Source organism: Myotis myotis, unplaced genomic scaffold (genome assembly GCF_014108235.1).
Source record: "Myotis myotis isolate mMyoMyo1 unplaced genomic scaffold, mMyoMyo1.p scaffold_m19_p_16, whole genome shotgun sequence".
Taxonomy (NCBI): Eukaryota; Metazoa; Chordata; class Mammalia; order Chiroptera; family Vespertilionidae; genus Myotis; species Myotis myotis.
The window spans coordinates 27,206,060-27,223,397 of NW_023416320.1; the positions used below are offsets into that span (position 1 = coordinate 27,206,060).

A 17,338-nucleotide genomic window follows, 5' to 3' on the forward strand; every position below is an offset into this window, starting at 1 on the left:
AAAATGTAAAACCATTAAACATGTCAATTCTTTAAAAAAAATTTTTAATTTTAGGTCTGTTTGTTCAACATATCTAGCTATTTAATCTAGCTTTTTAGTACTTCATGCCGAGGGGGATGGGGTCTTAAAATGTAGTAGATATTTTGGCACAAACTGTAGAAAACGAAAACCTTGAGGAACAAAAATTCTCTCACACACACCCTAGGAACAAGCAGACAAAAACATCCCATCAGCTTAGCCCCCAGAGGCCTGTCTTGGGAATACTAAGGCAGTGCGGAAGCAAGGTGATGCACTGGAGTTTTTATTAGTCCATTTTAATTAGCAGCAGCCCTGCTGGGAAAAGGACTGCAGAGACATTCCCCCTGATGGGCATCCAAAAATAACCCAAATCTGTCTAGTCATGGCCTGTGCACAGCTGCGGTGTTAAGAGCAAGGGTGGTGGATGGATCCCAGCCTGGGCAGATTCAAGTCTGTTGGGGGGCATACTTTGAGACATTGGGCACATCACACAACCTGTAATATAGATAAAATGGAATCTTGAAATCTCCACAGAATAATTTCACAAGTTAAATCTGAGTAAGGTGTGAGTACTACTACGTCTGCCCATGTCGACAAAGGGGAGACTGAGCATTACTTGAAAAGCTGGAGAAAGAAGGCTCTGGTAAAAAGTAAATGTTAAGGGGGAAAAATAAAGGAAATGTTATTCTGGTGTCATGGATTGCCACTGAAGGCCACAGTGGACTAACAGAATCTGGGTTCTATTTTAAATCACTAACTATTTTAGTTTGTGGGACATATGGTCTCTATTGCAACTGCTCAAGGCTGCCACTATAGCAGAAAATCGGTGGGGGGTAGAGCAGAAGGGGATGGATTGGGGGCTTATTGTAGAAGCCCAGGCAAGGTGTCAAACTGAGCTGGAGGGCAGTGGAATTGGAGAGAAGTGGGCAGGCACGACCATGTCCACTCTGGAGATCTGGCAAGCTTGCTAATGAGTAAGATGCAGAGAGAGGAATCAGAGTGACTCCGAGGATGTGGGCACTGAGTATAGACTTGGAGATGACTGGAGAAGAAACAAAAGGGGAAGGAGAGGAGACTAGATCGAGAGTCTATTTTAGACCCTAAGGTCTGAGATGTCCACGAGAGCTCCAGTTGTGGCAGCAAGTAGGCAATTGGACTGGTGTGTTTTGAAACGAAGGGCTTGGCCTGGGCTAGAGGAAGAAATGTGAATTTGTTAGATTATGTATTTCTGAGATGTAGCTTGCTACACGGTGGTATACTAAATATTCATGAGGTGTGGTGGGAAATTCTTTATTATAATCAATGGGATATTACTGCCACCCTAGAAGGTGCACTTCCTTTACTAAAACTGTAAATAATCTACTAAAATGTTCTATGTATTTATTACAGACATCAGCAAACTAAGGCACATGAGCCAAATCCAGACCACGGCCTGTTTTTATATGGCCTGAGCACTAAGAATAGTTTTCACATTTTTAAACATTTTTATTTATTTATTTTATTTATAGAGACAGGGATTTATTTTGAGGAATTGGCTCACACAATTGTGGAAACTTGGCAAGTCCAAAATCTTGATGAGGTGGGCAAGCAGGCTGGGGATGCAGGGAAGAGCTGCAGTTTGAATCCAAAGGCAGGCAGACTGATGGCAGGATTCATCATTCTTGCCTGGAGTGTGTGTGTGTGTGTGTGTGTGTGTGTGTGTGTGTGTGTGTGTGTAGGGGAAGTGGGGTGCATTAGTAACTCAGGAACAGCCAAAGGAAGCCATACATGGGGCAAGGTCTGGGGGAGGGGCAGGGAGCTCCCATGCCATCTCTGGGGGCTCCATCCTCCCAGCACCTGGATATGTTCACCAACACAGAAGCTCAAGTTTTATATTTTTAAATTGTTGGGTGGGAAGTTTTAAAAGGAATAATATTTCATGATGCAGGATCATTTTACAAAACTAAAATTTCAGTGTCCATTAAGTTTCAGTGGAACCCAGCCACACTCACTCATTCTCATGATGTCTTGTGACTGCTTTTGCACTAATAGAGGCAGAGTTGAGTAGTTGCAATAGAGACCATATGGCCTGCAATGGCTACTTACTCTCTAGTCTTTTACAGAAAATCTTTTCCTACCTTTAAACTAGAACCTAAATGTAAGTGTGGAGTTTTACTAGGTTCTTATAGGGAGCAATCTATATGAAAGTAAGTATAAAGTTCAACCAATAACCGTGTGATTTCTTAGAGAAATAGTGTACTCCCAAGAAAAAAAGACAAACCAATAATCTAATTAAAGACAATCTACTATGGAAGATAAAATCCAAGTATCTAATTTTTTTTCTTTTTTTCAAATATTACTTCCTTTATTATTTTTTAAAAATATATTTTTATTGATTTCAGAGAGGAAAGGAGAGAGGGAAGAGAAAGATAGAAACATCAATGATGAGAGGGAATCATTGATCGACTGCCCACTGCACGCCCCCTACTGGGGATCCAGCCTGCAACTTGGGCATGTGCCCTTGATTGGAATTGAACCCGAGGCCCTTCAGTCCACAGGCTGACGCTCTATCCACTGAGCCTAAACCAGCCAGGGCTACTTCTTTTATTTAAAAAAAAATGTTTTTACTAGTAACTTTAAAAATTTTACTCTTACCCTACCCAACCCCCACCCCAACATGCTGCATGCTGCCATGCTGTGTACAATATGGGCTTACTACTATTCTAGTCACAGAGGGTGTGTTTTTTTTCTTTTTACTTTAATGTTTTAATTAAATCTACTAGGATGACATTGGTTAATAGGATCACATAGGTTTCAGGTGTGGATTTCTATGTTACAAGCTCTATGTATTGCACTGTGCGCCCACCACCCAAAGTCAAATCTTCCGTCACCAGTTTTAGGCTCCCTTCATCCCCCACCTCCCTACCTGCTTCCCTCTGGCAACCACCACCCTGCTGTTTATGTCCACAAATTTCAGTCTTATCTCCCACATATGAGTGAAATCATATGGTTCTTAGCTTGTTCTGCCTGATTTTGTTTAACTTAGCATAATATTCTCAAGGTTGTCTCAAATGGCAGTATTTCATCTTTTCTTAAGGCTGAGTAGTATTCCATTGTGTATATGTACCACAGCTTCTTTATCCAGTCCTGTATCAAAGGGCACCTTGATCCTCTCCATGTCTTGGCCACTGTGTATGATTCTGCAATGAACATGGGGGTACATATATCTTTGTAAAAACATGTTTTTTTGAGTTTTTTGGGTTCTTATAGGAGCAATACACCCAGGAGAGGAATTGCTGGGTCATATGGTACTCTATTTACAGTTTTTTTGAGGAATCTGTTTGCCATACCAACAATCTAATTTAAGGTTCCTTTTGTTTTCTACCATTTCAACATCCAGTTTTTCATACTAACAGGTGAACGTAATGACAGTCTACAAACCCCCAAAATGCTAATGAAGAAGGGCCAGAAGGAAAACATATGCACAGAGGTTTTTTATGTAAGAGAGCTCAGATGCTAGAGGCTTTCAGGGATTCACATTACAGCCTAAAAGCTTTGAATAGGATGGGAGCTTGCTATTTCATATCATTTATAACAGGATCATTATCATGGGATGAAAAATTCTAACTAATGATGGACATAAGGCAAAGTTTGAGTATTATCTGTTAAGGGATCATGGAGAATTTTCTATGGAGAAAAGGAAGTAGAATTTGTAAAAAAAAAAAAAAAAAGAGAGAGAGAGAGAGATATGTGGAGGGGAAATTTGCCCAGACAGATCTCTAAGGAGTAGAGAAGGCTAGTTAGTTACTTATGAACACATTGTACACTTTTATTATCCTTAATTTGCATAAACATATGTCATGACCCATCTGTTGCAATTGGTGGAAAAGAAGTTCTTCAACCCGCAAATATCTTGTTCCCAACACTAACAGAATGGGTTAGTAGAACCCCAGTAGATTGGACCAGAGTGGAAGGGGGCTTCTGCAGCACTGGGTGAGTTTCTACTCCAATTTGTGATCAAATAAGGATGCCTTGCCCATAAGAGTTTCTGTAGTTCCAGCTAATAATTTAGAGTAATGATAGGAAGCATCATCACAGATGTCACTCATTAGAGACAGTTAATGTAAAAATGAATGTTACATTTAAGAAACATAACCTTATGATAAGCACACTTAAAAAATATAATATCCATAGCCCTCGCTGGTGTGGCTCAGTTGGTTGGGCACTGTCCGGTGCACTGAAAGGTTGCAGGTTGAAATTCCCTGTCAGGGCACATGGCTGGGTTGTGGGCTCACTCCCCAGTAGGGAGCATGCAGGAGGCAGCCCATCAATATTTGGCTCTCACATCAATGTTTCTCTCTCCCTCTCCTTCCTCTCTCTTTAAAAGTCAATTTAAAAATTAAAGTATATAATATCCCTATAATATAATATCCCTATAATAACTGCAATACCTTTGTGATGTCCAACCAAATTTACAATATTCCAGCGTCATCTAATACTTAACTATATCAGTTTCCTCGGTTTGCTATAACAAAATACCACAGACTGAGTGGCTTAAACAACAAAAATTTTATTCTCTCACAGTCTGGAAGCTAGAAGTTAAAGATCAAGGTGTCAGTAGGTTTGCTTTCTTTTGAGGCCTCTCTCTTTAGCTTACTAATAGCTGTCTTCTCACTTTGTCCTCACATGGCCTTCCTTCTGTGCATGTATATATCCCTGGTGTCTTTGTGAATCCAAATTTCCAATCAGATCGGATTATGGCCCCACCCTTATGGCCTTATTTCAACTTAATCACCTGTTGAAAGATCCTATCCAACTATGGTCACATCCCAAAGTTTGGGGGTTAGCACTTGAACATATGAATTGGGTGGGACACAATTTACTCCATCACATGAGCCATATCACATTCTTTCTTTGTAGTCTCTTTATATCACTGCTTCTCCCACTTTGCACCTTCTTTTTCATGCACTAACTTGTGAAAAGAAACAAGATGCCTTGCCCTGGGGATTGTCCTACATGCTGAATTCATTTGCTTCTTCCTCTGGAGGCTAACTTGTTCCTCTATTCCCTAAGTTCCTGCAAACGAGCTGTTAGATTCAATAGCTCAAATGGACTTAGGTTCAGTGACTTGACCAGACCACCTCATGGGTGGCACTGGCACTTCCTACTCTGTCCCATTAGAGGGACACCATGTCTGCATGACCAGCTCACTTGTACTTTTGCTGAGAACATTATTCTGTAAAGGCTGTTGTGAACATTGGATAGGTCACTCATTTCCAATGTGGTTGCTAGGTACAAGGTATGTTTGAGCACATGCTGCAAAGGTCACAGGTGTTCTTACACCGGAGCCTCTGCTTGCCAGAAGATGTTCATAGTATCCACTCCAGGCCAGCCCTTGGAGCCCCAGCCCTCTTTATGGCTGGAATGCCTCCTGACATACCCCTCCCCTTGCACCACCAGGTGCCTCCTGCCTCCCTCTAGCTGCAACTTCCTTGACTGACCTGAAGAGCAGTGATGGTGGTGGTGGTGGTGATGGTGATATTGCATTGTTAACTTGGAGAATTGTTCTAGGTTGAGGAAACTGCCTAAATGCATCTGAGGATATCAGATGTTCCCAGACCCTTATCTTAGTATTGAAGCGCATTCAGAATTTACCTAGAAATGTGGTGGTGATTAGGGGAGCACAGCAGGGGCTTTATCCTTTCCTCCCTTGGGTGGATAAGTTCCCTGGGTCACTTCAGAATCAAAGAGGAAACTGATTTAATTTTTAATGCTCTATTGCTTCCAACCTTACTTCCGGCACTTTCATAAAAGTGTGGATTTGTAGAGGATTTAAATTAACTCCAAATTTCAGTTCACACTCTTAGGGTCGCTGTGAAGCATGCATAATGCATGATCTAGGCTCTATATTTATGTAGGTTTCAAAACTCAGAGTTCCTTCCAGAATGTTATCCTTTTTCTAGGGATCTGAGGCAGAGTGATGATATAGAGACTTCCTCCATGACTCCAGGCCCTGGAGAAAGGACAGGGGATAGGCATGAAAGACATCCTGGCAGATAGTCTTCCCATGGTTTGCCATGAGGTGGCAGTGGGAGGAATTGGGGGTAACTTCAGGCTTTCTTAGATAGCTGGATGGATAGTAACGCTGCTTCCCAAAATAGAAAAAGGGAGTGAATGGGTAGGCTTATTCAGGGAAATGGTAGTTCAATTTAGGGATGAACTTTTCCATGTTGCAAATATTTTGTCCTGGTCCCCCCCACCCCCCCATAATTTATAATGATTGCTCAGAAATTCTTGCTAGAGAGCCTATTCCTAGCTGTGAAACAGAAAAAAGCTGGCAGGGCGCCTCGTGCAAACCGTTAATGACTGCCTGACACATTTTTATTTGGAGATTCACTAAAGCAGCACCACAGACAAGATTTTAGTACTTTCCAAGGTGCCCCTGGGCTAAGTTGTCCTTGGGAATTCACATATCTGCCATAACCCTGAGAAATTCCCATGGTCTTCTGGCCTAAGGAAATCCCCTGATAGAGATTTCCAGCAGTAGTTGCAAAATGCTCCAGAGTGTTGATTGGTATTAAGAAAGAACAAGTCAAAACATGCATAACTTATTAATTTCCTTCAGGTCAGACTCTTTCCTTCTAATGTTTCCCAAAGGCACTTGTAAAAAATTATAGGGGGGAAAAACAGGACAAAAATGTTTGCAACGTGGAAAAATTCATGTCTAAAGTCAAGCTATCATTTCCCTGAAAAAGCCTAGCCATTCACTCCCTTTTGCTATTTTGCAATATGTTCATTCAGTAACAGCAGAAGAGAACAGAAAGACATTACTATTATAGTCTTAAAATCTTTGGTAGCTTACGTTACAAACTTGGCGACAGCTATATAAACAAAAGAGTAAAGATTTCCGCTCCAAGTCCCTGTAAGACAGATGGTAACATACTTAAGTAGTTTTTAAAGGGTAAAGGCGTGTGTGAGCATCCATCTGGAAGTAATTTTAATTCTAAAAAGCCCATTGTTATCATTAAACTTTCAGTTGACTTCCCCTACTAGAACAATGAACTAGCTTTTTCTTAAAATAGCCCCCAAATTATTCAGACAATAAAACCCCCAAACAGAAGTTTTTGAAAACTCAGAATTTTGCCCAGAGCCTCTTTGGAGATTGTGGGGCTTGGCCCTGCCCCTCTGTGTCCTCAATGAAGTGAAACCAGGTCGGTCTGTGTCCCGCTGCAATGCTGCAGAAGTTGTGAGAATGTGATGTCCAGAGGAGCCCAAAGCTTGTCCCCTGAGGCATCAAAGGGGGCCTGCCTCCCAGCTGTGAGTTAGGCAAATGTCTCTGCCTCCACCTTTGGCCAAGTGAGATGCACCAGCTCAAGGGTCCAAACTGCTCAGAGGCTGGGCTCTTTGGACAGGTGTTATGGACAGGTGTTGTGGACAGGTGTTGTAGACAGGTGTTGTGAGCATTGTTCTGGCTGTGGGTGAAGGGTCAGAAACACTCTGACAGGCCCTCTTGCTGTCCTGGAACTTACATCTCAGTATAATTAAAAGAGCTAATCCAGCGGAGTCACCCCTGATTTGGCAGGTACTAAAACAGATGACATTTGTCATACATAAATCTATAAATTCAATGTGTCCTAATCAAAATCCCAACGTAGTATTTTTTGGACCTTGACAAACTGATTCCAAAATTCAAATGGAAGAAAAACTAGACAAGGACAGCCAAAACCAATTTTTTTTCTAATTCACGAAAGGAACTCTACTTACCTAATATAAAAATATATAATCAAACTATAATAATTAAAACAAAGTCCAATAGCATATTAGAATAGGTAATACGAGGAAGAAATAAACCCAATGCTGGACTAGAAAAACAAACCCAGTCCGGCCATCATGGCCCAGTGGATGAGCGTTAACCTATGAACCAGGAGGTCACAGTTCAATTGGGTAACTTCTTCAAGGTTTCGCAGCTAGTGAAGATTGGAATATATCAGTGAGCCTCAGGACCAGGAGGCTTCCCCAGGACTTCCATCCTCCACCATGTTTATTTAAATTGTTATTATAGTTGACATACAACATTATATTAGTTTCAGGTATACAACATAGTAATTTGAAGTTTATATAGCATACAAAGTCATCATCATGTTATCTAGTAACCTTCTGTCACCACCATACAAAGTTATTACAATAACCCCACTAGCATGGCTCAGTGGTTGAGTGTCCACCTATGAACCAGGAGGTCATGGTTTGATTCCCCGTCATAGCACATGCCTAGGTTGTGGGCTCGATCCCCAGTAGGGGGCATGCAGGAGGCAGCCAATCAATGATTCTCTCTTCATCGTTGATTCTATCTCTCTCTCACTCCCCCTTCCTCTCTGAAATCAATAAAAATATATTTTTTAAAACCCACAAAGTTATTACAATGCTAGAAGCCTGGTGCATGAAATTCTTGCACTCCAGGGGGGTTCCTCAGCCTGGCCTGCACCCTCTCGCAGTCTGGGAGCCCTTGGGGGACATCCGACTGCCAGCTTAGGCAGTCGGACGTCCTTAGCCCTGCCGTGGAGGTGGGAGAGGTTCCTGCCACTGCCGCTGCACTCACCAGCCATGAGCCTGGCTTCTGGCTGAGCGGCGCTCTCCCTGTGAGAGAGCACACTGACCACCAGGGGGCAGCTTCTGCATTGAGCATCTGCCCCCCTGGTGGTCAATGCACCTCATAGTGACCAGTTGTTCCGCCGTTCAGTCTATTTGCATATAAGCCTTTTATTATATAGGATTATTGATTATATTCCCTGGGCTGTACTTTACATCTCTGTGACTTACTTACTTTATTTATTTATTTATTTATTTATTTATTTATTTACTCATTTATTTTATAACTCAGTGCAGCCACCCCCGCCGTGCTCCTCTCCTAAGGGTTGCTCTGCCTGCTGTGTTACTGTGCCTGACATTTTGGGTGTGGCTTCTTCCCATATCCATGCTCTGGCCTCATGGGCAACTGTAATTCAACTGCTCCCCATCGGTTCAACCCAAAGGGAATTCTGCAGCTGGGACATTACCTTATTGTCACTTTACTGCATGTCTTCAATGTCTATGATGCCAGTGTCTCCTTTACTCAACTGTGGGTGCCTTGGTGCACGGACCCTCCATTCATGATTTTATTCCTAAAATATATTACAGTGCATGGCAGATGCTAGACATTAAATGAACCTTTGGTAAATTAATTCTAAGCACCATATTTTACCAGATTTAGTGGAAATGACCTGGATATCGTCACATTGCATTTTCTCAATGATCCAAACAACTGAATCACCAAGCTTAAGTTGTGGTCACTCTGCCCACCCAAACCAATTTTCCTTTCATTGTTGCAGCTGATGGGCTCAGAACGGAGGGAGATGCAGAAGCGACAGATGTCTGCAGCCCAGGAGACATCAGACTCCCTCCTGGGCCAGCACGGAGTGGGGAACCGAGGATCCAACGCTTGCTGCTTCTGCTGGTGCTGCTGTTGTAGCTGTTCATGGTGAGGTTTGGGGCTTTGTCGTTAATGTGCTCCTGGTTGAGAAATGCTGCCTCTTGTGCCAGCTTGTGATTAATTCAATAGTGTTTTTTAAACCACTACCATATGTCTGACACCGATTTGGGTTCTGTGAAGGTCAACAACAAAAACAAGGAGGCTGCATCCTAGCTCTTGAGGGACCTATATTCAAATTCCTGAAATCAGGCTGATGTTGTTAAAACACTAAAGAAGAACCTAAGGAAGTTGATGATTGAATATTAATATTTGGGTAGAAACTAAGATGGGTCTTAAAGGTTAGGGCTTTAAGTACAAAGAGCCTAGATTTTATCATCTGCTGCTTTTGCCTTATTAATTTTTTTGTTTTTTAATTAAGTGTCAAAATATAGGCTAACTTACTGTTAAAAGGAAAAAAAAAACAATCATTGCTTAAAAAGATAGATATACAATTTGAAAATAAAACACCTTTGACCATTTCAGTAAATCAGTTAAAAGTCTAGAGAAATGTATATGGCTTATACCTTGAAATCATAGGAACATTAGATTGCATTTCTAAAATATTGGATAAGAAAAGTGTTTAGTGCCAGCTGTGTACATACCTTTAGGCAATTCAATGATCGCAAATTTATGTAGGCTTGACTACAAGTTGAACTAAGACTCACTGTCCAGTGAAGAAGAAAAATTAATATAGGGACTGATCAAGAATAGTGACAGAATTGGGGGTGGGGTGAAGATTGAAGATGAAATGTCCAGGAAAGTTAGGTCTGCTCCACTTCACTTGGGCTAGTGTTAATTTCTATGAAGTTCCAATCTGGTGGATGAGTTGCACCAAATGACACTCCAAGGACCAATGGAATCATGATGCTGGGTGGTGTGTCCATTTGGGACAGAGGCCTGACAGCAAGTGGGAATGTGGGGAGACAGGACTGACAAGAGCTAAGCAGTCTGACATTCAAGCCAAAACTTCATCCTCAAGTATAATCTAGAGGACCAGCAGGAAACTGGAGGAGTGGCACACGTGACTGTCTAGGTCAGTGGTCGGCAAACTCATTAGTCAACAGAGCCAAATATCAACAGTACAACGATTGAAATTTCTTTTGAGAGCCAAATTTTTTAAACTTAAACTATAAAGGTAGGTACATTGTTATTAACTTAGTTAGGGTACTCCTAAGGCTTAGGAAGAGCCACACTCAAGGGGCCAAAGAGTCGCATGTGGCTCGTGAGCCGCAGTTTGCCGACCACGGATCTAAGTGGAGAAAATACCCACGTAGGGAGGGTTATAATGCATTGAACAAAGAATGCAAATGAAGAATTTCAAGAGATAAATAAAAAAAAATGACTAAAAGAAAAATTAGCAAATGAAATAAAACAGGAAATATAAACCACTTGTGCTTCTACTAACAAGGGTCAGATATATGGAAGTTAAATATATACCCTTTAGCCCTGGCCGATGTGGCTCAGTTGGTTAAAGCATCATCCCATACACTGGAGATTAGAAGGTTAGATTCTCAGTCAGGGCACATACCCAGGTTGCAGGTTTGATCCCCAGTCTGGGTGCATATGGAAGGTAACTGATCGATGTTTCTCTCTCTCTTTCTCCCTAGAATCAATGAAAAACATATCCTTGGGTGAAAACAAACAAACAAAACAAACCTCTAAATATAAGAGCCTACCCTAGAAAAACCTCACACATGTGCAAAAGGAGACGAGTATGTAGCATTAGTCTGACCAAGAAAAATTGAAAATGTCTCTAAAGTTTATGAACATTGTGATATAGTTAAACAATGCAATACCGCACAGCATTTAAATTCATGTGCTAAAAATAAATACATACATAATAAATAAATAAATAAATAAATTCATGTTAGAGTGGGAAAAGGCAAACTGTAAAGCAGTGCATATTGCATAATAACATTTTTACAAAGTTGAAAATATCTTTGTGTATTTATGTTTATCCTATATAATAAAAACCTAATATGTTAAGTGTCTGGTCATTCAGTCAGCCGTTCAACCAATCAAAGTGTAATATGCTAATGATATGCTAAGGCCGCTTAACCACTCGCTATGATGTGCACTGACCACCAGGGGGCAGATGCTCCAACCAGTAGGTTAGCTTGCTGCTGAGGTCCAGCCAATCAAAATAGGCCAACATACCCTGAGCGAGATAGGCCGGACATGCCCTGAAGCACTCCCGGGGTCCTTTCCCGCCTGGCAATAATAACTTAACTCTGGTTTTAAAAACTGACACAAAATATGTTCTTCAGTTTTTTTAAAAAATACATTGTCTCCTTAAATATTTCTACTTTAAAAAAATGAGACATGGAAAAATGTCAAAGCTTAAATAAATATTGCTTATTTAGTTCACAAAGGAATTTCCAGTTCTTTTAGGAATATTGTATCAAATTCATCCTTCACTTTCTCTTTGCTTTTTCACACCTGCTGTGCAGTAATGTTTTCTGCTTATGAACGAAGCCTCAGAAGTCAATCAGTATTCATTCTCCCACAGAGAGAACACCACCCAGACGCCTCTCAAGTTTGTTTTTGTTTTGTTTTAAGAAACCATTATTCAGTGACAGTTTTTAGCCCTGGCATCATGAAAGCAACAAGTCGGACGAGTTTCTAATGACTTTGCATTTAAAGAAAAATAGAGCAACACACACACACAATCACTGAAAATTCTTAAGCAGATGTGCTGAAAATAGACTGAAAGGCTTACAAAATGGTGCAAAGAGAGTTAAGGAAAGATGTAATAAAAGGAATAGAAAAGATAATACAGTAGTGATAGAAAGATAAACTCAAAAGCAGTGATAAAAATCAATTTTTATATTAATGGGAAACTAAAAGCATTCCTGCTAAAATTAAAACCGAGGTGAGGCCTGACTGGCATGGTTCAGTGGTTGAGCATCGAACTATGAACCAGGAGGTCACGGTTCGAGCATATACCCAGGCTTTGAGCTGGATCCCCAGTGTGGGGTATGCAGGAGGCAGCCAATCAGTGACTCTCTCTCATCACTGAGACTTCTTTCTCTCCCTCTCCTTTCCTTTCTGAAATCAATAAAAATATATCACACACAAAAAAAACCCAGAAAACAAAAACAAGGTGAGGATGTCTATGATACCCCTACTCTTTAGTATTGTACTATAGGAATCATCAGCCAATGACATTAGACAAGAGAAAATGACTGGAAGCCTAAAAACTGGAAAATAAGAAGTAACTCCCTATTTGCAGATGATACGAGAATATACCTGGAAACCACAAGAGAACTATAGCTAAACTGATGCAAACAAAAAAGAATTCAATAAAGCGCTGGCTGGTGTGGCTCAGTTGGTTGGGCATTGTCCTGTGCACCTGGGTATGTGCCCTTACAGGGAATCGAACCCGCTACCCTTCGGTGCTTCAGCCCACTGAGCCACACCAGCCAGGGCTGGCTGGGCTTCTTTTTAGGGTGATGAAAATGTTCTAAAATTAGATATTAGTGATAGCTGTATAACCTTGTGATTATGCTAAAAACCACTTAATTGCACGCTTTAAATAATTAGCTTTGTGATATATAAATAATGGTTCAATAAAGCTATCAAGAAAGTAATAGCCTTCATATGTACAAATAATAATCAGTTAGGAGTTGAGATAGAACTGAAAATTCAATTACAATAATAACAAAAATACTTGGAATAAATTTACAAAGTTATGTACCAAATGTATATAAGGAAACTTAAACTCTCTTGAACAATACAATAGATTTTTATTTACTTTCCTGGTACTCTCTGATACTTTTGTAGGTGTGCCTATCAATATATAAAACCTGCATTTTGACTGCAAACAAAGTCTGGAGAGTATATACTTGTTTTCGAGGTGCAAGAAATGAAATAAATAAATAAAACTATTTGGAAAAAGGAGAAAAAGCAAAAGCAAAATATCCTGATGATCTCACCTTTTTATTATTTTTTAATGGGCATGTTTTTATGAAAATATTATTCTAAATGTAAATTCTCTCTTGATTAGTGTAGACCACAGTATTTTAAATGTAATTTATTTTTGCTAATACTTTATTGTCATATGGTTTTCTTAAGAAAGCCAATCAGGGTCACTGTTTTGAAGAAAAGAAAGAAGTTCCACTTGGTAATCGAGTTCTCTTTAGAATATCTTTAAAAAGCTTTCTTTGATAAAGAATGGTCTAAACTGACACGTTAATGTCTTATTTTGTGCAGTCTCACTGTTAGAAATCAAGAACAGGGACCCGGGAGGGCTTCCCATGAACTCAGAAGAGACGACCTTCCAACCTGGGAAGAAAGGTAAGATCTCATGTGTTCAGCTCACTAAGTTGACAGAAATGCCTACCTTATTATTTTTTTCCGCTATATGTTTTAATGAACACATAGTTTCTGTAACTGCAAGTCAGCAATATCAAGTCATAACTTGGCATCACATTTTCACTGCAGACTTCCTTTTAATTCATTGTGTGACAGGGAGAAAAATCAGTTCCATCATTAATCTAATACCTGCTAATCTCAAATATAAATTGATGCTTCTTGACAAAGCGTATGACGTTATTTGATTTTTATATAGTATGCTTTTAAAAGACTATAATAAAACATACACATTGGTTTTCAGGAAAGTTTTAAAAGTCCATCTTTTTCTTCACTATTAACTTATACTTCCATTAATGTATTGTTTTTAAAATTTCAGAAAATGCACATAAATTACTTTCCATAATGCCAGATTGTAATATTGTCTCTTTCCCACCTGTAGTATCAATTGATTTACTTTTACCTACATATTCTTAGACCTTTTCTTGGAATTTTGCCTACATAATTGCAAATACAAAACCAATATCCTAAAAGCACTGTTCAAATAGGTCTTGTTTTAAATGTTTATTTTTGAGATTTATTTATTTTGAGAGGAAAAAGGGAAGTAGCCTAAAAGGTTGGTTAAATATTTTTCTTCATTCTTTATCTTAGTTATTCTTACCTAGATTTTAAAAAGTCTGGGAAGCACATTAAAATCTTCCACAATTTATAAGTTTCTTAAAACAGCTTTTATCTTGTATATTCCAGTACCATGTATTCTGTACCAAAGCTTGAGGCTGTTACATCTGAAACCACAATGCCTACATCGAGTCCTGGCTATACCCCTCCCGCCAGTGGAACCTTGAGACCTTGGGCACTTAGTAGACACATTATGCCTCAGTTTCCTTATGTGTAAAGTGGGGGTGATAATAGTTCGTTGTTGCTAAGCCAAAGACGGGCTGTTGTATCTGTCTCTGTTTGTAAGAACACCCCTCATAACGGAGTACATCTATAAGGATCCTATTTTCAAATAAGGCTAGGACTTCAACATATCTTTTTTCAGGCATAAAATTCAACCCAATAACAACTTCCTACAAAATAACACTGGAGCCAGTTGGTTTCACAGATTAGTTCCACAAAACATTTCAGGACTTGATCATTCCAAGATTACACGAGTCTCGTATAATTACCCAAATGTCTAAGAGGCCAGTGTAACAGCGAAACCAAAATCAGATGAGGATAGTACAAGAATGGAAAATGAGAGCTGAATCCTGCCCAGGAACTCTGAGCTGGCCACGTACAGCAGCATGGGTGAATCTTAGACACTTAGTGTTGGGTGGAAAAAGCAAGCTGTAGGAGACATTTTTATAGACTTCAAAGAAAAGAAAAAACAAAAAAACTAGCTCAGCCTACATGGCTCAGTGGTTGACCTTTGAACAGGGAGGTCACCGTTCAATTCCCGGTCAGGGCTCCTGCCTGGGTTACAGGCTTAATCCCCAGTGTGGGGCTTGCAGGAGACAGCCAATCAATGATTCTCTCTCATCATTGATGTTTCCATCTCTCTTTCCCTCTCCCTTCCTCTTTGAAATCAATACAAATATATTTTTTTAACTAAAAAATACATTGTTCCAGGATACATACATACATAGAAATTAGGGGGAGAGGGTAATGGAAAAGAAATAATAAAGGTCATTGTTAAACAGATTGTTTTTTCTGACCTCAGTATAATGAAATGTAAGTAAAAAATCAACTAGAATAGGGAAAACCCAAAATCAAGAATAGAGGTTCCCTCAGACCTGGGGAGCCAGAGGGCAGTGTCTGAGTGTAGTGTCAAGGTAAGTGCAGCTCTCGGCGATGGCCTGGTTCTCAAGGTAAATGGTGAATTCATGGATGCTCATTTTCGTTGTCACCCTTCATAACCTGCAGTTATATAACTCATATTCTTTTCTCCTCTTTAAAATTCTCTTTTGAGTGTTAAAACATACTAAATAGGTACTGCCCCACTGCTATTCTGGAAGTCAGTGTGGTCAGGGCTGACTCGGGTCTGTCATGTGACTAGGGAGTTCTTGCTCAGATGATTATAGGATTTTTCTTTTCCTCTATAATTTAAAAACTTTTCCAGGACATGCTTAGATATAAACAAGTATGGGCTGAGCAGTTATTGTAGCAATTTGGCTCGCCAGCCTTTGGGCAGTAGCCATGCAATCCAGCTAAACAACATGAAAGTATCAAACTCATGTGTTTTTGCTAAAGGCTTAAGGAAACAAAAACAGCTCTTTCTCTTCCTGAAAGGTCCAAAGTGCACATTTTCATTCTCAGAGAGGAAAAAGATAGGTTTCCAGTGATGAAATCCAGATGAACTACCAGTAACATGGCTCCCTTTTGCCCTTTCTTCTGGTCTCTGCACAGCCCAACTCCTACTCTGGAAGAGGTCAGTGCCTGGGCGCAGTCCTTCGACAAGTTGATGCTCACCCCAGCAGGAAGGAATGCTTTCCGCGAATTCCTCCGGACAGAATTCAGTGAAGACAATATGCTTTTCTGGATGGCGTGTGAGGAACTGAAAAAAGAAGCTAATAAGAGCATTATTGAGGAAAAGGCAAGGACAATATATGAAGACTACATTTCTATTCTTTCTCCTAAAGAGGTATGTGCCTACCAAAAGGTTTTGTTCCAGGAGCCCATGGATAAAATGAACCCTTCTGTTTGGTCACCTGGCACAGTTACAGCTACTCCAAAACATAGGAAATGACTTTACCTCCTATCCCTAGTGCTGTTACCCTTGAACAACCCTGCTTTGTTTTTTTTTTTTAATGAATTTTATATATATAAAACTAGAGGTCCGGTGCATGAAATTCGTGCACAGGTAGGATCCCCAGGCCTGGCCGGCGATCAGGGCCGATCATGGCCTTCAGGCTGCCGGCCTGGGCCTTCTTTCCCCTGGCTGCCAGCTGCTGGCCAGGCCTTCCTTTGTTCCGTGCCACCCCCTGGTGGTCAGCACATGTCATAGCGGGCAGTCGAACTCCTGAGGGGACAATTTGCATACTAGCCTTTTATTATATAGGATTTTATTGATTTCAGAGAGGAAGGGAGAGAGAGAGAGAAACATCAATAATGAGAATCATCCATCGGCTGCCTCTTGCACACCCCACACAGGGGATCGAGCCCACAACCCAGGCATATGCCCTGACCTGGAATGGAACTGTGACCTTCTAGTTTATAGGTGGATGTTCAACCACTGAACCACATTGGCTGGGCAAGAATCCTGATTTTAAGTGTGCAGGTTTTTTTCCTAATAAATACAAGAGAGTACTGTAAATATATTTTCTCTTCCTTGTCATTTAATAAGATTTTCTTTTCTCTACCTTACTTTATTATGAGACTATCTATAATAATAAAAGCATAATATGCTAATTAAACCATACAGCCGAACGACATTCCAGACGGAGCCAGGGCTGTGAGGGCTGAGGTAAGCTGCCACAGCTGCGAGGGCCAAGCCCCTTGCACGAATTTCGTGCATTGGGCCTCTAGTCGTATATAAAACACATA

General features: G+C 40.4%; 1 protein-coding gene across 2 annotated transcripts in view; it reads left to right on the plus strand.

Moving 5' to 3' along the window:
• The window catches only part of RGS20 (regulator of G protein signaling 20), a 33,015-nt gene that overhangs the window by 13,993 nt on the left and 1,684 nt on the right, over window positions 1-17,338 (plus strand). For both annotated transcript variants that reach the window (XM_036338222.1, XM_036338221.1), the window contains exons 2-4: window positions 9,363-9,511; window positions 13,715-13,798; window positions 16,202-16,436. In XM_036338222.1, coding sequence (XP_036194115.1) covers window positions 9,366-9,511; window positions 13,715-13,798; window positions 16,202-16,436 — 465 coding nt within the window. In that variant the 5' untranslated portion in view covers window positions 9,363-9,365. The remainder of the gene's footprint in view (window positions 1-9,362; window positions 9,512-13,714; window positions 13,799-16,201; window positions 16,437-17,338) is intronic.